This window comes from Lodderomyces beijingensis (genome assembly GCF_963989305.1).
Source record: "Lodderomyces beijingensis strain CBS 14171 genome assembly, chromosome: 4".
In the NCBI taxonomy this organism is placed as follows: Eukaryota; Fungi; Ascomycota; class Pichiomycetes; order Serinales; family Debaryomycetaceae; genus Lodderomyces; species Lodderomyces beijingensis.
This window is the reverse complement of record NC_089973.1, coordinates 14,785-35,841: the sequence shown is the minus strand read 5'-3', so window position 1 is coordinate 35,841 and position 21,057 is coordinate 14,785. Positions and strand designations below refer to the sequence as shown.

The following is a 21,057-nucleotide window of genomic DNA, read 5'->3' as shown; positions in this document are numbered from 1 at the left end:
TTTACATGGTAAGCTTTTTTTATCTAGTGAGTCAAAAACCATCTTCCTTTTGCTCTTCTTCTGGCAAGCACCTTTTGACCGCCTTTTGTTCTGAGTCTGGCCAAAAAGCCAAATGTTCTTTTCCGCTTCAACGTATTTGGCTGGTACGTGTTTCCTCTGGATTTGTATCTCCTTTGCACAAGGCCGAGCAACGACTGTAACGGTGAAATAGTTGGTGTTGCAGGCTGGGTGAGTGAGAGCTGCCGAGGGAGCGCTTGTGTAAGCCGCGGAATATGACCGGGCTGTCTAAACACGTTGCTGAGCTGTGCTTTGAGGATATGTTGCAACATGACGCTTGGGGGTTGAATTGAACCTTGATATGGTGCGGAGCTGATCTGGATGGTGATTTTTTTTCCACTCTCTCTGCAATGTACGGTAAGGAGTTTTTTAGCGTATTTATCATCACCAACCCGCACGTTACTCATTTGCTCCAACATCAAGAGACAATGCCAGGGCTCCACGGCGACAGCAGAAGAGCTGTCCCTTCGACTTTAAACTCACCAACAACTGTTCACATAGACGCCACTGTGCTGCTCCTGGATAGCAAAGCAGAGGCACTCGTGTCCCAGTTTATTACCGTTAGCGAGCACAACAACAACCCTATAACGCAGCAGGAGCAGAACCAGAGCACCGGGTTTGCTGCTGACAAGGAAAGCCTGGCTAAGTTATCGCAGTTGAAGCGAATACAGAGAAGTTTACGAGGCTTGCCACCGCTCTTGTCGGATAAAATGGCGACATCTTCTAGTGCCGCTGAAATCGAGGATGGCGCTAAAAAAAAAAAGATTGTGTTTGATGAATAGAAATTCTGCTGTCATGGCGTGGGATACGGAAGCGGTCGCTCGCAGCTCAGTTTCAAAGACTATATAGGCTTCAAGTTACAAGCTAGATCAGCAATAGCTTTGGCATTGGGTGGCTGGCACACACTCTGGTGGTGCACCGATGAGCAGTTCCTTGAAAAAAGTCGTGTAATTTGCCGCAAAATCTCTGTCTCTTGTTTACCTCTGCCTGACGCGTAGGGATCAGTTTTTGCAACAAAATCAACCTGAACCAGGCTTACATCCAAACTGCTGCTCTATGTTTACAACCTCACTCCTCCCGGATGAAAAGGAAACTCGACGCCAGCGACAACTCGTTTATCAACAACAGCGATTATGAGTCGGATAAAGCCGCAAGCGAGCATGAAGACGAGGCTCCTTCGAAAAGTGAGGACGCGGAAGGAGAGGAACATGAAGGCAATGAAGGACCAACAAATATGCTAGACCCCGGTAAAGTGGAAATTGATGCGCCACTCGCAGAACATGTTGAGGGTGCAGAAACTGCTGAAGCTAGCCACGGAACGCCAATGCCAGAGCCACTGCCGTCGGTGGTCAACCACCCGCTGCAAACCACGTGCGCCACTCCCACAAAGCCTCGACTAGTCATTGATCGGTTGGCCTTGACCAACTTCAAGTCGTACGCCGGTCGACAGCTCATCGGGCCCTTCCACTCCTCATTCTCGTCAGTGGTTGGCCCCAACGGCAGTGGCAAGTCCAACGTCATTGACGCGATGCTATTTGTGTTTGGATTCAAAGCCAGCAAAATGAGACAGGGAAAAATATCCGAGTTGATACACAACTCGGGCACCAGTCGGCCGGAGTATTGCCAGGTCGATATACACTTTAAGATGGTCTATGGCGACCCCATCCTTCAAGGAGCTGGTAATGTACCAGACTCAAGCTTGGTCGTCTCCAGAAAAGCGTTCCAGAACAACCAGTCGGCGTACTATATCAACGACAAGAAGAGCACATACACCGAGGTGACCTCATTGTTGAAAAAACAAGGCATTGACTTGGAGCACAAGCGGTTTTTGATTCTTCAAGGCGAGGTCGAGTCCATAGCGCAAATGAAGGCAAAGGCCGAGAAGGAGGGCGAAGACGGCCTACTTGAGTATTTGGAAGACATTATTGGAACGACCAAGTACAAGCAGTTGATTGAAGATACAACCACTGAGATTGAAGAGCTCAACACTATATGCCAGGAAAAGTCAGATCGGTTGGAGTTTGTGGAAAAGGACAAAAGTTTGTTGGAGGAGAAAAAGGCTGAAGCTTTAAAGTTTTTGGACCTCGAGCGGAAATTGAACCACTTGATGGGGCTCCAGTTCCGTTGCAACGCACAGCGGTACAGACTGCAGATGCAAGAGGAGGAGCAAGAAGCAAGCGAGTTGAGGGGAAAGTTGCAGGAGAGAACAGAAGCAGTCGCGGAGGTCACTAAACAGATCACCACCGAGAAGGAAAAGCAGCTGCAAACCACCAAGGAGCTAAAGCGATTGACCACTGAGATGGATCGTTTGAGCAAACAACGCAAGGACTTGAACAAGCAAAACGTTGCTTTTGAAGAAAAGTCAAAAAACATGGACGCCAAGATCAGGAAAGCAAACAAATCCGTGGCGTCGCTGACTGCATCTTTAAACAAGGCAAAGCAGAGCTTATCCACTTATGCCAACTCCTCTGCACAGTACAAAACCGAGATTGAGACGCTAACTTTGAAATTACTGGCACAGGAGGACAAGATGGCCGAGATGAGGGCAAAGCTAACAGCGAGGACCTCCGTGTTTACGCAGGAGATTGAAACCTTGCAGACACGGTTGGAGCCGTGGACGTCCAAAATCAAGGAGAATGAAAGCAAAGCCCAGTTGGTTGCAACAGAGATCAACATGCTCGAGAGCCAAATGAATAGTAAACGGACCCAGCTAGAGCAAAGCAAGCGACGGCTCAGAGATATCAAAGCAGAGGGTAAATCCAAGGAAGCAGAGTATCAACAGAAGGAGCGAGACTTGGAAAAGATTACCGAGCAGTGGGCTCTCGGCGAGGAGCAGACCAGTTTGTTAAAAGCCGGGTTGGACAAGTTGAAGCTGCAAATCTCCAAGAACAAAAACAAGCTCCATGACTCGCTTGCTATTTTGCAATCCAAGGAAAACAAAAACAGCGTGCTAGCATCTCTAAGCAAATTGGCAAAGTCCGGCAGGGTTGAAGGTTTCCACGGACGACTAGGCGACCTTGGCCGCATTGACGCAAAATATGATGTCGCAATCTCAACAGCGGTCCCAGGTTTGGACAGCATGGTTGTCGATTCCGTTGAAACCGCCCAGGCCTGCATCGAGTACTTGCGAAAAAACCGACTTGGATATGCTAGCTTTATATGTCTCTCCAAGTTGAGCAAGTTTGACTTGTCCCCGATAAACACGCCTGGCGACCCATCCAAGGTCAAGCGGCTCTTTGACCTCGTTGACCCACTTGATTCGAAATTTGCACCGGCATTCTTTAGCAAGATGTTCCACACGTTGGTCGCGCCCGACTTGAAAGAGGCCAAGGCCGTCGCCTACGGTGCTAAACGGTGGAAGGTGGCCACCTTGGATGGGCAAGTGATTGACACTTTTGGCACAATGTCAGGCGGTGGCAACTATATTCAAAAGGGGGCCATGAAGTTGACGTCCTCGCGCAGTGAGGATACCAACGAGGTTGAGGAACTGGACTTGGAGCTGTTGCGGGGGCGGATATCGGAGTTGGAGAGCAAGTACGATGACACGAGCAAGCAGTATAACGAGAGCGTGGCCGCGCTAAAGCAGGTGAAAAAGCTCGAGCCGGAAACACGGCGGGCGCTTGAAAAGTTAAAGTTGGACATTGCCGGGCTTGCATCAGAGATGAAAGAGATTGCTCAGTTGAGGAGAACCTTGTCCATAGAGCAAGAGGAGATGGACGCCACGAACCCCTTTGAAGCGCAGATTACGGACAAGCGCGAGCAGCTAGCCGTGTTGCACCGGGAGAAATCCATATTGCAATCTGAAATGGCCGAGTCGGAAACGCGCATTTCGGAGCTAGAGCGGAAGATCATGGAGGCGGGAGGTGTCGATTTAAAAGTGCAAAGCTCCACGGTTGATAGTATAAAGAAGCAGATTTCTATAACCAACGACAAGACCAGTGGGGACAGAATTGCGGTGAAGAAGTTGGAAAGCGATATTGAACGGCACACGCGAAACATTGACGAAGAAACGCGGGTCTTGGCAGAGTTGGAAGCGGCGGTCAAGGAGTTGAAAGAGTCACAAGCCGTGGTGGTGGAACAGATGCAGTCTTTGGAAGTGCAAATGGAGGTGTTGAATCAGCAAAAGCAAGAAAAGGATGAGCAGCTTGAAGTAGCGCGTTTGGAGATTGAGGAGAAACAGGCCGAGATTGCTGACTTTGAACAGTTTAAGGTTGAGATAAAGAACCAATTGGAGAAAGTAGAGGGACATTTGGAAAAGATGCGGCGTTTGGTCGCCCAGAACGAGCAAGCTCTAGACTCGATACCGGTGCGGGACCTCACTCCCTATATTTACTGGCTTCCGGACCACGAGCAGTCCACATATACCACGCCACTATTAGATAACGAGTCTGACGACGACATCGACATTGACGCTGTCAACTCCGAAGTGGAAGAGATTGAAAAGTACATGTCGACTGTGCGTGTGGATGTCGAGATCTTGAGGGAGTACGGGACCAAACTCGCAGAGTGCAAGGAGAGAAAAGACGATTTAAACAAAGCCATTGGCGATCGAGACGAGAAGCGCGACTACTGCGAGGATATGAAGAGAAAGAGACTCGACGAGTTCATGCAAGGATTCAGCGACATCTCCTCGACACTAAAGGACATGTACCGGATGATCACCATGGGAGGCAACGCCGAGTTGGAGTTGGTGGACAGCTTGGACCCCTTTTCCGAGGGCATCTTGTTCAGCGTGATGCCGCCGAAAAAGTCGTGGAAAAACATTTCCAACTTGTCTGGCGGCGAAAAGACGTTGAGCCTGTTGGCATTGGTGTTTGCTTTGCACAAATACAAACCCACGCCGCTTTATGTGATGGATGAGATCGACGCCGCATTGGACTTTCGCAACGTGTCTATTGTGGCAAACTATATAAAGGAGAGGACCAAAAACGCCCAGTTTATCGTCATTTCCTTACGGAACAATATGTTTGAGTTGGCGCAAAAGTTGGTGGGGATCTACAAAATCGACAACAAGACCAAAAGTGTGCCAATCATGAACATCGAACTAGCCGAAATGTAACTTATGTAATATTCAAGCTTTCTTTCTTCCAACTAGGTTCCACAGCACATGCATATCCCTTCTCATGCTTTCTCTTTAGCACAAAGTATGTGTCCAACACATCAATCATCTCCACCATCGATTTCGCAGCATTCACTCTCTTGACCACTTTTTTCGACACTGGCATATTTTCCAACAACTGCAGTACGTGGTGTTGCGATAACTTGAATGGCAAGCCGTAGCTCGTGGTCAACGCCATAAACACCTCGACTGCACTCCAGGGTGTTTGGTCCTGACCCGTGAAAAGTGCCGGGTTTGCTAGTATCCCTCGTGCCGACATGACACCGTCGGCACCGGTATAAGCTGCGATTCTCCGACAATCGTCCAATGTGAAGCAGTCGCCGTTGGCGATCACAGGAACCGTTTTAATGTGCAGCCTCACCATCTTGATTGCGTCCAAGTCAACAGGGGTGGACGACCGGGTGGTCTTTGTGCGGCCGTGGATGGTGATGATGTCGGTGCCCGCAGCCTCCACAATCTTGACAAACTCGATGGTTTCATTCACGTCGCTGTGTATTCGGATTTTTGTGTCAATGCAAACAGAACCCCCGTACTTGGCCTTGGCCGCTGAGATCATCGCTGCCACGAGATGCGGCTCGCTCATCAACGCAGCCCCGATCCCTTCCCGGATCTGGTCCTTTATGGGGCATCCGCAGTTGATCCCAACCCCGTCCACATGCGGCAAGATCATATCGATGAATTTCATGAAGTCCTCCACGTTGTTGACGCCCACTTGCACTATGACGCAGTGGTCCCGGGCGTTTGTAGTAAAGTCCGAATACCGAGCCATATCGTTGCGGACAAACTCACGAGCTAGTATCATTGGCGTGTAGACTATATCCACATTGTAGAACCGGCATAGCTCACGGAATGGGAGTTTGGAGTACCTGACCATGGGGCCTGCGACGCACACTGGCCGGTTCTCTAGTTTGCATCTTTGTATAATCGCCGTGGGCCTGTTCTCTGCCGGTCTCGAGGGAACTGTCATTGAGGGAATTGCACAGTTGCAGCTGAGATGAGATGAAATCTGTGCAAATACACAAGTGATGATCTGCTACACCAGCTTTAGGTACAGTCACGTGAGTAGAGTCCCACTCTAGAATATTTTCAATTTGCAAGTTACAGATAAGCAGTTGATGGAAATTTCTTTAAATAATACAAGTATATAGAAGCCAAAAAAAAAAAAAAAAAAAAAGAAAAACAAGAGAAGAAAGATCCCGCATCCTGGCCTCACTACTCCTCCTCCGAGCTTTCAGACGACACGGCATCGTCGTCGGAGCTTTCTTCATGCTTGATACCCATAAGACCGTTACTTTCTGTCTGCGCATGCCCGTTGCCCTCGTCAAACAATGCCAACTGCGACCTCAAATGCGCCAACTCGTCTAGATTGGTTCCCGACTTGTTGCCCTTCTTTTTGATCTTGACTGCCGCCTTTTCGCCGAATAAAAAGTCGTACAACTTCAACACCGTGGAGTCACCCAATTGGTCCATATCCAACTCCACTTCGTCCTCGTTGCTGATTTGCACGTCGTCCTGGATGATTTTGATCAACGCATTGAGCTTTTTGTCGGACAACGTAGGCACAACCTCGGAAACCTGTTTTTTCATTTCGTATGTGACAACCGGTTGCGGCGGCGTGAGTTTCACCTGGCTAACGGGCGGCACCGACGACTCCTTTCGCTTCGCCTTTGAGCCGCGCTTGGCAGTCGACAGTGCTGCTTTCTTCTTTTTCTTTTTAGCCGCTTGCTGCTCGCGCAATTTTTTCAAGTGGTCTTTCTTCATCTCGTCCAACTCCTTCTTCATTCTCGTCAACTGGTTCTCGAGAAACTGGATCGCGGGCACGTCGGCAATCATGGCCTCGGTTATCTCTTCCTCTTCCTCGCTCGACACCTCCTCTTCCTCCACTTCTGAAGCGGGGGGTGTTGGCTCGGGCACCGGTTTGTTGACCCATTTTTTATCAAACACGGCCTCAAGGCGGTGGCCCATCATGTTGACCTCGGTTCCCTCGGGGTTGAACGCATAGCAGTTTTTAAACACCAACCGCACGTCTCTTTCAAAATCATCTGCGCTGTCGTACTGGTTGTTTGTCAACTTGGACTGAATGGTACCGAGGTCCATGGGCTCCTTGACAACTTGGTGGTAGTTGGGGATGTTCAAGCTTACGGCATCCACGGGCGCCAAGAAGGGAAAGTTGTAGTTGTAGTGCTTTTTCGACGTCAACTCCTTGATGGTTTGCGCGCAGAATCTTAGTTCCGCTGCAAATTTTTTCTTGCGAGGCCTCACGTCGTAAGGTAGTTCTTTTGATTTCGGTGGGTGCACCGCTCTTCTTGGCCGTGCGGCGGCAACAGAGTCCGCCCTTCGTTTGTTGATGTCGGGAGACACTGCCTTTGTTTCTGTGACTCCCTGTGGTAATTCCCTCGGGGGCATGTTGAGCATGAGCTTTTCAAACTGGGCCTGGATGTTCAACGCCATTTTGGAGATGGACGCAGCCTCACCGTTGAACTTTTGGCAGTTTTCAATGATGAGATTGAAATCGCTGGTGAACTGCTCCGCACTCTCGTAGGCCTTCACGTGCAACTTCCGTTCTATAGTGGACAAGTCCATGGGGCGTTTTATGAAGTTGTAGTATAATGGGATGTTTAGTTTGACAGTGTCGACTGGGAGATGGAAAGGGGTGGAGTCTTTTAATCTCTTGATGCCCTTGATTGTAGTTAGGGCGTACTTGTATTGGTGGGCAGGCATGGGATCCGCGGGCAAGTTGTCCATATCTGGTTCCGCTGGTGGTTTGGCTGCGGGTGTGGGAGCAGAAGCCGTAGGAGGTGAGGTGGTTGCAGTAGGCTGCGTGGTTGCTGCAGCCTCCTCCTGCTGATCAGGAACCTGACTTGAGTCTCCATTCCCGTTTGTCTCCTCCGTCTCCACAGTCTCCTCAACTTGTCCATTTTCAGTCCTTTGCTTCTTCGAGCCCTCCTCGGCAGCAGAATCTTCCTCTCGCTCATCTAGTTTCCGTTTCTCCGGCGACTGAAACTCGTGATCGGTGGACATGATGGACTCTATTGTAGAAATCTTGCCATGTGCAGAAGTCCCTATTTTTTTGTTTTCTTTTTTTTTTTTCAAATGGTGGTGAAAATCTATCTCTCTCCTTTGTACCTGTGTTGTGAAAAATCGATGGAAAAATTGAATTGTATTTATACTGCTGGCTCAATGTTGTTTGTTTTTTTAATTTTTTTTTTTCCAGTCGCAATTCTCGCTCTTGAGTCGTTTACTTGTAAAGTTCCAACGCCACCTTCTCCAACGTATAGACTTTACCGTGGAAGAAGACAAAAATTATATCCCCTGGTGTCTCTTTTTTTTTTTTGCCACCTTGCCCTGTACTTGTTTAAAGTAGTTCTCATGGCGGTGTCATTCTCTCGGGGCTGGTGGATTAGCCAATAGTAAAACCAAGCTTGAAATTCAGCTGAGGGGGGGTATTTCGTGGTAGACTCCCTGTTGACTATTACTTTTTTTTTCTCACCGATGGGTCACATGATTAAAAGATTCATCGTGTGCGCTGTACCGTTGGTGCCAGTACTAAACCTTTTCCGACCAAAACTCAAGCCTAGTAACATCTGTCGGAGTACCTCACCACTGTTGACTATGTAATTGCATTTATTAGGTTATCTAGGTAGGGGCTGGGCGATACATGTTGGAGGCAACAAACTTATGGGTGACGATTCAGTGGGGGAAAAAAAAAAGGAGCCAGCAAGATTATTTTTTTATTTTGTTTTTCTGTCGACACCAGATGCATACGCGTGTTGGCTTGGTAAGGTAGAGAGTTTGAACTATTTTCAGTACTGATACAACGTTGCTCGTTACTCTTCACATTTACTATTACATGTTGATACAAAACGCATTCCGTCAATTGTTATAAATGAACAGTTAAAAGATCATTGATGGAAAAGCCTTTGTTGCAAGTGGGACACCTCCTCAACCGCGCAGCTAGCCGTTCTTGCGTGCATTTGGAGCAAAACACATGCCCACACACGGTTATCGCCGTGTCTTTCCAGTTCTTTGTGCACACCGAACACTTTGCAATCGACCGCAACGCCTCCAACTGTTGCTCGTCTTCTTGGATGATTGAGTCGGTGTTGTTGGTTCGGTACTTGTTGATTAAGCTCTCTGCGTTTGCAAACTCTTTTCTTAGTGAGTCCAACTGTAAGCTTTGTTTGTTCAATTGGTCTTTCAATTCCACCACCTCCGTGGTCATGGAAACGATCTTGGCCTCTTTTCGTTCCACATCTTTCTCTAGGGAGTCCTTGATGACGTTTAAGTTTTTGATACTATCTTGCAAGTTATAGTTATCCTGCAACGAGTTTTCCTTGATGATCTTGTAGTCGACAATTGACTTTGTCAAGACCTCGATTTTGTTGAGATAGTTCAGCTCAAGCTCGGTGAAACTCTTTACCAAATCCTGCGACTTGGCAACTTGCTGCTTCAATACCTTATTTTCACTGCTGAGCGAGTCCTTGAGTCTCATCGATGCAAAGTATTTCTGGTCCGCCTTGTTTTTTTCAATTGTTAGCTTCTTCACTTGGTTTTCGTGGTCTATTGCTGTGGACATTTTCTTCATAGCAAACTCTCTGGTTTGCTTAAATGCACTTTCGATTTCCTTAATTTCGTTATTTAGGAGTTCGATTTTAGCATCTCCGCTAACTTCAACTCGACTCTGGATGAGCTCATCGATCCTCTTTGAGTACACCGCATTCAACTCGAGAAGTGCCGCGGCAGTCTTTTGGTCTTCAATTTGCTTGGATAGCAACGTATTTTTGCCCAAAAGCTCGTCGCGTGTTGTTCTCACGCGGACCAAGTCCTGCTCTACTTTGGCCAAGGTCTGCTTCAAGCTCTCATTCTCCTTGACAATATCAGCCTCTATCAAGCTTTTGAGCTCGTTGTGTTTTTCTTCAAACTCGGTCAACTTTGCGACATTCACCGTGTTTAGTTTGCTGACTTTGCTAATCTGCTCCTGCAAGGACTGGTTGTTTTTAACAATCTTTTTGTAAATCACATTCTCCTGCAAGTCGGACTCGTCCAAGTTGTGTATCTTGCTCTCCAACGCGGTGGTTTTCAACAAAAGGGCCTTATTCGAGCCTGTCATTTCCTCGAGCTGACTGTTTAGCACCTGGTTGCACGACTTTAGCTGCTCAAGCTCCAAGTTTAATTTCTCCCATTGCTCGTCGCCTACATCGCGAGAGTTTCCGTTTTGGTCACCACTCGGCACAGGCTGCGGTGTTTCCTCTTTGACTTTTACATCTTCACTAACTTCCTTCCGACTGTCGTCGACTCTCTTTAGCGTCTTTGACGCGTTGCGTTCTCGCAGGTTGATCAAACCAAGGATTTCCTTTTGCAACTGGTCAACTTGCACCAAGAGCGACTCATTCTCCCTCGCTAGTATCTGGTTCTGGCTTTTGATGGAACTCAACTGTTGGAGCTTTGTTGCGTCAAAGTTTAGAGGCAACGTTGACGACAATGCTCTTGACACTGCTCGTCTTAGCTGTTCTAGCTTTTCGTCATCCGTTGATTCTGGAAACGGCACCAACACATCTTCATTGGTCCCTTCGTTATTGTCAAACAACGCCAATATCTGGTTGTACCATGCCGTCAACACGGTAATGACATGTTTGACTCCCTCGGACTCCATCGAGAGCCGTTTCGCCTTGCCTTGCAATTTGAGTACTTGCTCTTTATAGTTGAGCATCTGTCTGTAGATGGCCTCCTTTTTGAAATAGACAACGTCGGCCTGGCTGAGCGGGCCCTCGGTGCTGAGCTCATCTAGCACCTTGGCTTTCTTTGACGGTAGATGGTCTGTCTCAGGTGACCTCTTTCTATCATTGTCCAGGCTCATTGAAATCGCGGCGGTTTCTTAACTTGTATTTGGATATAATATGTGTTTGCAACAGATTGTTCTGTTCTAGATGAATATTCTGGTGCTGTTTAAAGAGACTGAATTTTTCTTTTCCATTTTCTTGATACTACCACTTGGGATCTTTTTTATGGCAAGTCACACGACCGTACGCTTTTAAACCTTCATGGCCGGGAATCGAAGCGGATGTTGAGATACGATTGTTGAACGTGCCATCGGTTCCGTCGACTCGTTGTGGGCAGGAGGCAAGACATGCACTGCGTTGATATGGCCTCACTTGTATCATAAAGCTCTAGCTCTCTATGGCCATAAGGGGAACTGCAGAGCTGTGTCAATAGCAACAATCTGCATGCCAGACTCTCCTTTTTCCCAATCACAGTAGTTGCACTTGCTCATTCACAATCATTTCCTGTGTTTGAGAAAGTGAAAAACATGAGCACCACGGGGGTTTACATTTGTTGAAACCACCATGTAGATGAGGTGTCAGAAGATTACCACGCATAAAAATATATGATGAAATTTGCACCAAAATTTTGGGAAAACTTTACCAGTTGCAGCAAAACTCGAGAAAACAGAATAAAGTCATCTTCCGTCTAATACAGTCAGAGCGAGTAGCTCATGGACCTGTTTTACAGGATAGGGTATGACTTTGCAAAGCTCATTGGGAAGTCACGTGATGGCTGCAAATCGGTACTGACACCCATTTCGAATCCCGCAAAGCGCAAATCAAAAAAAAAGCAAAAGATTAACAGCATAAAATGCGTCTTGAAAATTAAATACAGGTACAAACTCACCCTACTTCATTCTCCTCATATCCCTTCTCCATGCACCTGCTATCGCGGATTCTTATTCTTCTCACAGCATTGTTGAGCTGCTGCTTGGGTGTCAAGGACCATCTCTTCAAAAGCTGTCACCAGGCAGGGTTTTGCCACCGCAATCGACACTATGCCAAGCAAGTACTGCTTGATCCCGCTTTTCAGAGCCCTTACCAAGTTTTGAAAGACTCGATTAAGGTTGAGGATGGGGTTTTGAGTGGAGAGATTGAAAAGACCCTTGCGAGTGCTGCACCAGCTGTGTTTCCCTTTGAAATCAGCATCGTTGAAAACAGCTTCAGATTCAAAATGGACGAAAGGAGACCCATGAGTGAGGGCTTGGTGAATCCTAATAGATACAACGAGGCCTCTAACTGGGCGTTCAAGGATAGCCCCAGTCCACAGCAGTTTCGGCTAAAGAGACTGGATAACGAGATCACCGTCATATACCCCAGACACGAGGTTGCCATTCAGCTCAACCCGGTCACGTTTACATTTTTTTACGACGGAAAGGAGCAGATTGTCGTCAACGGAAAGCAGTTGCTCAACATTGAGCATTCCAGATCAAAAGAGAACAACCAGGAAAATCTTTTTCCTCAAGAGTCCGACTTTGATATGTTTTCCGATAGCTTTGCCGACTCAAAAGGTGATAGGTTGCCCCTTGGACCTGAGGCGGTGGCACTCGACTTTACCTTGGTTGGGTTCGAAAGCCTCTACGGCATCCCCGAGCATGCAGACTCCATGCTTTTGAAGGATACCAAAATGCATGAGCCATACAGGCTCTACAACGTGGACATTTTTGAATACGAGGTCGACTCGCGGTTGCCAATGTACGGGTCGATCCCATTGGTCATGGCAGTAAACGGCAACGTGGCAGCGGGGATCTTTTGGATCAACAGCGCCGACACCTACATCGATATCGAAGAAGACACCCGCGCGTCATCAGTGCATTGGATGTCGGAAAACGGCATTTTGGACTTTGTGGTGATTATTGAGGATAGTCCGCGGGATGTTAACCAAGTCTACGGCAAGCTTACCGGAAACACGCAGTTGCCCCTATTGTCAAGTCTCGGCTACCACCAGTGCCGGTGGAACTACAACGACATCAAGGATGTGTTGGAGGTCAACTCTAAATTCGACGAGTACGAGATACCCTATGACACCATCTGGCTTGACATTGAATACGCCGACAATAAAAAGTATTTTACATGGCACCCGGAGAACTTTGCTGAACCGGGAGAGATGTTGCAGGAGTTGAACCGGAGCAGCCGGAACTTGGTGGTGATTATTGACCCTCACATTAAAACCGGCTACGAGGTGAGCAATGAGTTGGTCACGAGAGGTATAGCAATGAAAAACGCCGACAACCAAGTGTATTATGGACACTGCTGGCCCGGTGAGTCTGTTTGGGTGGACACCATGCACCCGGAGAGCCGAAGTTTCTGGGACGAAAGCCATCGAAAATTCATGATTTCTGACAGGTACAAAAACTTGCACCTCTGGAATGACATGAACGAGCCATCGGTGTTCAGTGGACCGGAAACAAGTGCCCCCAAGGACAACATCCATTATGGCCAGTGGGAGCACCGGTCTATCCACAACGTGTTTGGGTTGACCTACCACGAGGCGACATTTCAGTCCTTGCTTGCACGATTGCCCACTCAGCGACCGTTTATATTGACTAGGTCGTATTTTGCCGGCAGTCAGAGGACAGCTGCCATGTGGACCGGCGATAATATGTCGAAATGGGAGTATTTGAAAATATCCATCCCCATGGTGTTGACCTCCAACATAATGGGGATGCCATTCGCCGGGGCAGATGTTGGTGGGTTCTTTGGCAATCCCTCGCCAGAGTTGCTCACCAGATGGTACCAAGCTGGTATTTGGTATCCATTCTTCAGAGCGCACGCTCACATTGACTCACGAAGAAGGGAGCCGTGGATGGTAGAGGAGCCATACTTGTCGAGTATCAGAAATGCCATCAGATTGAGGTACGCGTTGCTTCCTGCTTTTTACACGAGCTTTTACCACGCTTCCAGAAACGGGTCCCCCGTGATTAAACCGTTGTTTTACGACTACCAAGGCCTGAAGGACAAGGTGACGTTTGAGGTTGACGACGAATTTTTCCTTGGCGATACTGGGATATTGGTAAAGCCTGTTACGGATGCAGGTGCCAAAGAAGTGGAGTTTTTCCTTCCTCGAGATCACGAGGACATCTACTACCACTTTGCAAACGGGGTGATTGGAGAGAGACTAAACTCCCATCGGTTCAGTGTCGAGCTCAACGATGTTCCCATGTTGCTCAAAGGCGGGTCAGTGGTGCCAATGAAGCTGAGGTATAGGAGATCCACCAAGTTGATGAAGCACGACCCCTACACTTTGGTGGTGGCGTTGGACAAACAGGGAAAGGCGCAAGGGTCGTTATATGTCGACGACGGCGAAACCATTGGTGGCGAGTTTACATACATTAGGTACAAAGTTGACGAAAGGAAAGGCATTCTGGTGGAAAAGGAGGGAAATTACACACTTGCAGTCAACGTTGAAAGAATTGTCATTGTGGGAATCAAGAACAAAGTGGGTTCGGTGAGTACAGGCAAGCTTGTCGACGAGGGCAGGGGCAGAATCACAATAGTCAAACCTCATGAGTTTCCAATTGTGTTCAACAACAATGCCCGAGCCGGACACGACGAATTGTGATTATGTGTGGTATGTAGTGAACACGTTTGTGGCTGCAAAGAGACTAACTTCTTTCTTCAACTCTACTTAACGGCGGTGCCATGTCTTCACATGTAGCCCCAACCCCTATATCTGACATGCCTTGTTTTTGGCATCCAATCCCTCCTACGTTTTGTTTAGAGTAATTAGTCCATGCTATACAGTGCGGAAGTATATGTATCGTGTATTAAAGGAGACTACTATTATTAGTAAAAGGGAGACAGTGACTGAGGGAGAGCGAAAAAAGATCAACACTTTTTGGAACTTACCACCAGAGCACAAGTATAGGGAACTGCCACTACTAGACTCTATAAGGTGATTTGTAGCTGCAGAACTCTCAAACTACACTGGTAGCTCACACATTATACATTCTGGTCCCAAGTTATTTATCAACCTCCTTCCACCCGTTTACCCCGATTCAGAGGCCTGCTTTTTGCTCCTTCCGCCGACTCATGATTACATCCACAACATCACCTAGCCAGCGAAGCCAATAATTTTAGAATACAAGCCCGTCCCATTTCTATCATGTCGGTTCCTCCTTCTACAACCACATCGTTGAAGCACACCATTGCTCCCAACTCCACGCTTGCTACAACGTCAAGCTCCAACCAGAGCGGGTCCAACGACTTTGTCAAAAAGCTATTTCTCATGCTTCAAGAAGATAGTTATAAGAACATTGTCAAATGGACCCAAAACGGGGACAGCTTTGTGGTGATCAACACAAACAACTTTACAAAGGACATTTTGCCACGCCACTTCAAACATTCCAATTTTGCAAGTTTTGTTAGACAATTGAACAAGTACGACTTTCATAAAGTCAAGATTCCAAACGAGGCCAAACTGAGCTACCCTTATGGCGAAGACGCTTGGGAGTTTAAACATCCCGACTTTAGAATCAACGACCGAGAATCGTTGGACAATATCAAGAGGAAAGGCCCCACTACAAAGAAAACCGGCGGAGCGTCTCCATCGTCTTCCAACAACGGATCAAAGCCTACAAGTGCAGCTATCAAGAAGAACCCCAGCCTATCAGAAGTGAATGTGGAGACAGCAGCAAACGATTCCACCAGGGTCCCCCTTCCACAGAGCTCACACCCAGCTAGCAATCACAACTACATCCAGCTAAGTCAGTCGCAGAACCATTTGAGAGAGCAAGTTGACGCTCTCAAAGAGAGCAACCAGGTGCTAAGCCAGGAAAATGCAGTGCTACAAAAGAAATACAAGACGTTGGTGGACCACATTGTCTCCATAAATTCCTTCAACGAGCGGTACTACCGCTCCATGAGCCTCTTGATCAATGTCTTGTTGCAGTCTGGGATCAAAATTCCGCCGTTGGACTTTCCACCACCAAATGCCCTTGGCCCCGGCCCTTTTACTCACCCGGACCCAAACGCCAGCATGTCCACGGCCAACCACTTGGGCTCGCTCTCGGCAACGTCGCTTCCCAGTATATCGCAGCATTTGCAGCTGCAGTCGCCGCGAATCCCACCGCACCTCCAATCGCCCGTGGTTTCAACGCAATCGATGCAGCCGTCTGGCGGCGCCTCCACAATGGGAATGACTCAGCCAATACCTTCCCACCTAGTTGGAGCCCTGCAACAGCCACTGCAACCAGCGGTTCTCAACAACAACCGCTCCCTTTCCATCCCGAGTGGCCGTCCGCCGCAAACAGCATACTCCGCCACCAGTCCCATTAGCGGTCTTGCCACGCTCTCGCGCCTGCTGTCGGTGACACAAGCGAACCAAGCATTTCTTCCAACCAAGTCTGCCAACCAGACACTAGACCGAACTCAGTCCATGGATGATGTCCACCAGGGGCCACCACCACGAGGTTCAAACAGCGGCCAAACGCTTGACCAGCAGCCGCCTCACTTACACCGGCACCAGCAGCACCAGCACCAGCACCAACACCAGCAGCACCAGCACCAGCACCAACACCAGCAGCACCATGAGAACCACCAGCAAAGCTTGTCCTCCTCATCGCAGACCAACCCCGGAACTGCTCCTGAAGACTATGTGCATGCGTCGCCAGCGAACAACAAACCCCTCTCTCCCTTGACCAGTTCATCGGCGTCACCAAAAACCAATGTGCTACCACAGACCAGCACCACTTCCATTGCCAACCCAAAGTTCCATGTTCTCTTGGTTGAGGACGACAATGTGTGCATTCAGTTGTGTCGCAAGTTTTTGGTAAAGTACGGGTGTCAAGTCACCGTTGTCACCGACGGCCTCAATGCCATCTCCACGGTGGAAAACACCAAGTACGATCTCGTGTTGATGGACATAGTCATGCCCAATTTGGACGGAGCCACAGCGACGAGCGTGATTCGCTCGTTTGATACCAAGACGCCGATTATTGCCATGACGGGCAACATCGAGGATAACGACCTTGTGACGTATTTGCAAAACGGGATGAGCGATATCTTGGCCAAGCCGTTTACAAAGGACGACTTGTACTCGATTTTGGCTAAACATTTGTTGAAAGATGGAGATGAGAGTGAAGAGCCAATGAACAAGAAACTGAGATTAGAATAGTTTTTTAGTCTATTAGTCTATGGAATGCAATGTCAGAAAACGCGTTGCCCCAGGGTGTTTTCTTGTTGAAGCTGTTTTTGTATCGTGTGATCTCTACTCCGTGGAAGTGCACAGCATTGAAATTGTAAACTATTTCTGGCTCTTTGAATTTGCGGCTATTTCTCTTTTTGTTTGTGACAGGGGTAAACCCGTCGTTACAGGAGCCGTCATCTGAGTAATGCACAAGAACAGCCATGGTCGGATAGAGGGAAGCTAGCTTGCGCTTTGTTAGTCGGTCCGTGTGAGCAATGATGTCGTTGCCTAGAAACACCATTGGCTTGTCGGTGACTAGTATTTGCTCCATCACCTCGAGTGGAGCATGGGGGATATAGTATAGGGTTTCAGGGCCCGCCCCACCGCGATAGTGCTCCTCCACTGTGAACGGCTTGAACAACTCCATATCCAAATCGGTAAACACAGGGTCATAAAGAGACACCTCAGCGATGTTCTTGGTCTCCACCAACTCCAAAAGCAAAGCGTACTGGTACCGAGCATTTGAGCTCTCGCTGGGTGAACCTAAGGCCAAGCACCGGATGTTGGTAAAGTCCCCGCTCAATGACTCTTGAATTTCATGGAAAAAGCTCGAGTTTCGAATTGTCTCCCTGTGTGAAGCTATGCTCAACTGTAGCTGCTCCATTATGCTCTAGTCTGGATGCATTGCCATCTCCTGACTCCGCGGGAACAGAGAAACCAAAGAAAAAAAAAAAAAAGGCGAGAATCCAGTTGCCTTACACGATTGTCACTCTCACTTTTCATCCCTTGAGAAGAGTTCATCCTTGAACCAACTTCACTCAACGCAAGCACCCCCGGCTTTTTCCACATTGTCACCGTCGTTGGATATGCGCAAGTGCAAAATCTTTGTAGGATCGTCGCATCCTGAGTTGGGCCAGTTGGTTTGCGACCGGTTGGGCGTCGAGCCGGCCCCGTGCACCTTGAAAAAGTTTAGCAACGGCGAGACATCGGTCCAGATTGGCGTGAGTGTAAGAGACGAGGACGTTTACGTCATTCAAAGCGGCTCGCCGCACATCAACGACCACATCATGGAGTTGTTGATATTGATCAGCGCATGCCGCGGCGGAAGTGCAAACAAGATTACCGCGGTCATCCCGCAGTTTCCCTACAGCAAGCAGAGCAAGATGAAGAAGCACCGTGGTGCCATTACTGCCAGGATGTTGGCCAACTTGTTGGTGATGGCTGGCGCAGACCATGTTGTCAGCATGGACTTGCATGCAAGCCAGATGCAGGGGTTTTTCACCAAACCGGTGGACAATTTGTTGGGGGCGCCCACGTTGGCCAGGTGGATCCGCCACAACATCCCCGACTGGGAAAACTCGGTTGTTGTTTCCAAGAACCCCGGTGGCACCAAAAGAGTCACGGCGTTGGCCGACTCGTTGAAGATCAACTTTGCCATGATCCACACCGACAGAAGGAGAACCCAGGACGAGTACGCACGCAAGAAGGCGTTGAAGAAGGCCAAGATTATTGCTGAAGACGGTGGGGACGCTACGGAGCAGGACAACATTGTCAACGAGCTTCAGACGGCTCGGATTGTCCAGGGCCACGTGGTGGATGATGACTACCAATTCAAGAGCGAGCGTGCTCATCGGGAGGGTGTTTTGGAAAACAGTGTTCTCTGCGACTCCAACGGCTCGCACTTGACCAAGCCCAATATGTTGGACAGCGATGTGCTTGGTGGGTCGTATAACGCCGCGCAGAACTCGGACGACGAAGATGGGCCCTTGGTTGAGGAAAAGTTGATTACTCTCGTTGGCGACGTCAAGGGCAAAGTCGCCATTATCTTGGACGACATGATTGACAAGCCCAACTCGTTCATTGCCGCGGCGGAGCACTTGAGATTGAACTGTGGCGCCAAAGCCGTTTACGTGGTTGGCACCCACGGGGTGTTTAACGACAGCTGCTTGAGCGCTTTGACCGACTCCAAATGCATCGACAAGATTGTAGTTACCAATACGTATCCGATCCCGAAAGAGGAAATCGAGGCGCACAAGGACAAGCTAGTGGTGATTGACGTTTCGCCAATCTTTGCCGAATGTATCAGAAGAGACCATTTCGGGGAGTCCATATCGGTTTTGTTTGACTCGCTTACAGCCGTGGGGTAGGCTTTGTATGAGTGTGTAGCGGTGAATTTGTTAATGTAAGGATCAAAGTGTAGGTATTATCATGAACCGCGCTTGCGAGGGGGGGGGGGGTTTTTTTTTCGCGGGGGACGGTGGGAGACGGAGTGCCAGCATAAACACATCTGGATGCTAAAACCGACCCTGGTTTAGGACACAAGAGCAATAGATAGCGCAATGGAGCGGTCGATAGTGGCCACTGAGTGGTCCATCGTGGCAGACGATAGTGACTCGTCAGTGGAAGACAGTGGAGTGTCAACTGCAGACTCAATTGAAGCGGAAGAGGAGAACGGGGATAATGACACCACGGCAGCACCAGCACCTGATGACCCACTTGCCAGTTACTACGAGGCCTATGCTGATCAGTTTCTTGATTTCATAAACACAAACCCCACCACCTACCACGTTGTTTCGCACTTTAAATCCCTCTTGGAGAATAACGGGTTCAAGTCCATCAGCCAGAACAAGGCCATTGCAGAGCTCGATGCTGGGTTCTACTACACTTGCAACGGTGACCAGTCGTTGGTTGCATTTGTCATTGGCGGGAAATGGTCACCTGGCAAGGGATCTTGCTTTGTTGCAAGCCATTGCGACGCATTGAGTGTCAAGGTCAATCCCCGTGGTCTGTTGAAGCTGCGGGTGGACGGGTACGATCTTATAGGAGTGGCACCTTACTCTGGCAGCTTGAACAGCAACTGGCTCAACCGGGACCTTGGGCTTGCAGGGAGTGTGCTCGTGCAGACACCGCAAGGTGTGCAGCGCACGTTGATAAACTCGGCACCGCTCCCAATCGCGGTGATTCCGTCGCTAGCACCGCATTTTGGCGTGGATACGGCTGTTTACAACAAGCAAACCCAAGCCGTTCCAGTTTTTGCTCATCGTTCGGACGACGAGCTAGTACCTACGGAGGAAGAGCTAGGTAGCAAGTTTTTTGCAAGACATTCATTGCGATTGCTAAGGTACATTTGCGCCCTAGCTGGGGTTTCTTTGAGCTCGATAGTTGACTTTGACTTGGATCTAGTCGATGTGCAGCCCAGCTGTCGCGGAGGAGTAAATCGCGAGTTTATATTTCTGGGCTGTTTGGACGACAGGCTCTGTGCTTTCGATTCCATCTACGGTCTCATTGAATATAGTCAGCAATTTCTCCTAGACAAGGACATCTCCACCTCGGAAGCACTCAACGGGGTATACTTGGCAAACAACGAGGAGGTTGGCAGTTTGACCTCGACTGGGGCTTGTGGAGGATTCTTGATTGACACTTTAAGATCAGTAGTGGCTGCCAGGTGCAGAGAGCTCCCCGTATCGGAGGCCGTTGCGCAGTTGACTACAAACACCGTCTTGTTATCAAGCGATGTCACGCATGCATTAAATCCAAACTTCAAGGAGGCCTACTTGGAGAACAACTTCCCGCTACCAAACACGGGGCCGTCGATCAAGTTTGACTCGAATGCACACGTATTGAGCGACTCTTTGGGCAAAGAGTTTCTCACCAGAATAGTGGCTGACTTGGACGGAGTAAAGTTGCAGCAGTTTCACATACGAAACGACTCGCGGTCCGGAGGCACCATCGGGCCGATCATGTCGAGCAGCCAGAGAGGTGTCAACGGGGCACGAATGATCATCGACGTGGGTCTCCCCATTCTCAGCATGCATTCCATACGGAGCATCGCCGGGTACAAAGACGTCGGTATGGGAGTGCGCTTCTTTAAACAGGTGTTTTGTAAGTGGCGTACCGTAGCTCGAGAAATGGATGGCAAGCGGGTGTAAAAT

The 21,057-nt window shown here is 48.8% G+C and overlaps 11 protein-coding genes across 11 annotated transcripts; 6 read left to right on the top strand and 5 right to left on the bottom strand. All coding sequences in view use genetic code 12, as the record gives it.

Annotated features, from left to right (window-relative positions):
* Positions 1 to 23: 23 nt before the first annotated feature.
* LODBEIA_P30970 (mitochondrial 54S ribosomal protein bL34m) lies at positions 24 to 329 on the bottom strand (the record flags this gene model as incomplete). The annotated part of the gene is made up of 1 exon (XM_066973169.1): positions 24 to 329. The coding sequence occupies one exon, from the start codon at positions 327 to 329 to the stop codon at positions 24 to 26; it is 306 nt and encodes a 101-aa protein (XP_066830035.1).
* A 78-nt stretch (positions 330 to 407) lies between these two features.
* Positions 408 to 839, top strand: LODBEIA_P30960 (uncharacterized protein; the record flags this gene model as incomplete). Its single annotated transcript, XM_066973168.1, has 1 exon — positions 408 to 839. One exon carries the CDS (start codon positions 408 to 410, stop codon positions 837 to 839), a length of 432 nt encoding a protein of 143 aa, XP_066830034.1.
* Positions 840 to 1,138: 299 nt separating this feature from the next.
* LODBEIA_P30950 (uncharacterized protein) lies at positions 1,139 to 5,116 on the top strand (the record flags this gene model as incomplete). The annotated part of the gene is made up of 1 exon (XM_066973167.1): positions 1,139 to 5,116. One exon carries the CDS (start codon positions 1,139 to 1,141, stop codon positions 5,114 to 5,116), a length of 3,978 nt encoding a protein of 1,325 aa, XP_066830033.1.
* Position 5,117: 1 nt separating this feature from the next.
* On the bottom strand, positions 5,118 to 6,143 carry LODBEIA_P30940 (uncharacterized protein; the record flags this gene model as incomplete). The annotated part of the gene is made up of 1 exon (XM_066973166.1): positions 5,118 to 6,143. One exon carries the CDS (start codon positions 6,141 to 6,143, stop codon positions 5,118 to 5,120), a length of 1,026 nt encoding a protein of 341 aa, XP_066830032.1.
* A 245-nt stretch (positions 6,144 to 6,388) lies between these two features.
* LODBEIA_P30930 (uncharacterized protein) lies at positions 6,389 to 8,197 on the bottom strand (the record flags this gene model as incomplete). Its single annotated transcript, XM_066973165.1, has 1 exon — positions 6,389 to 8,197. The coding sequence occupies one exon, from the start codon at positions 8,195 to 8,197 to the stop codon at positions 6,389 to 6,391; it is 1,809 nt and encodes a 602-aa protein (XP_066830031.1).
* An 859-nt stretch (positions 8,198 to 9,056) lies between these two features.
* Positions 9,057 to 11,033, bottom strand: LODBEIA_P30920 (uncharacterized protein; the record flags this gene model as incomplete). The annotated part of the gene is made up of 1 exon (XM_066973164.1): positions 9,057 to 11,033. One exon carries the CDS (start codon positions 11,031 to 11,033, stop codon positions 9,057 to 9,059), a length of 1,977 nt encoding a protein of 658 aa, XP_066830030.1.
* An 842-nt stretch (positions 11,034 to 11,875) lies between these two features.
* On the top strand, positions 11,876 to 14,560 carry LODBEIA_P30910 (uncharacterized protein; the record flags this gene model as incomplete). Its single annotated transcript, XM_066973163.1, has 1 exon — positions 11,876 to 14,560. The coding sequence occupies one exon, from the start codon at positions 11,876 to 11,878 to the stop codon at positions 14,558 to 14,560; it is 2,685 nt and encodes an 894-aa protein (XP_066830029.1).
* A 543-nt stretch (positions 14,561 to 15,103) lies between these two features.
* LODBEIA_P30900 (uncharacterized protein) lies at positions 15,104 to 17,113 on the top strand (the record flags this gene model as incomplete). The annotated part of the gene is made up of 1 exon (XM_066973162.1): positions 15,104 to 17,113. One exon carries the CDS (start codon positions 15,104 to 15,106, stop codon positions 17,111 to 17,113), a length of 2,010 nt encoding a protein of 669 aa, XP_066830028.1.
* Positions 17,114 to 17,117: 4 nt separating this feature from the next.
* Positions 17,118 to 17,789, bottom strand: LODBEIA_P30890 (uncharacterized protein; the record flags this gene model as incomplete). The annotated part of the gene is made up of 1 exon (XM_066973160.1): positions 17,118 to 17,789. The coding sequence occupies one exon, from the start codon at positions 17,787 to 17,789 to the stop codon at positions 17,118 to 17,120; it is 672 nt and encodes a 223-aa protein (XP_066830027.1).
* Positions 17,790 to 17,991: 202 nt separating this feature from the next.
* LODBEIA_P30880 (uncharacterized protein) lies at positions 17,992 to 19,272 on the top strand (the record flags this gene model as incomplete). The annotated part of the gene is made up of 1 exon (XM_066973159.1): positions 17,992 to 19,272. The coding sequence occupies one exon, from the start codon at positions 17,992 to 17,994 to the stop codon at positions 19,270 to 19,272; it is 1,281 nt and encodes a 426-aa protein (XP_066830026.1).
* Positions 19,273 to 19,464: 192 nt separating this feature from the next.
* Positions 19,465 to 21,054, top strand: LODBEIA_P30870 (uncharacterized protein; the record flags this gene model as incomplete). Its single annotated transcript, XM_066973158.1, has 1 exon — positions 19,465 to 21,054. The coding sequence occupies one exon, from the start codon at positions 19,465 to 19,467 to the stop codon at positions 21,052 to 21,054; it is 1,590 nt and encodes a 529-aa protein (XP_066830025.1).
* Positions 21,055 to 21,057: the final 3 nt, after the last annotated feature.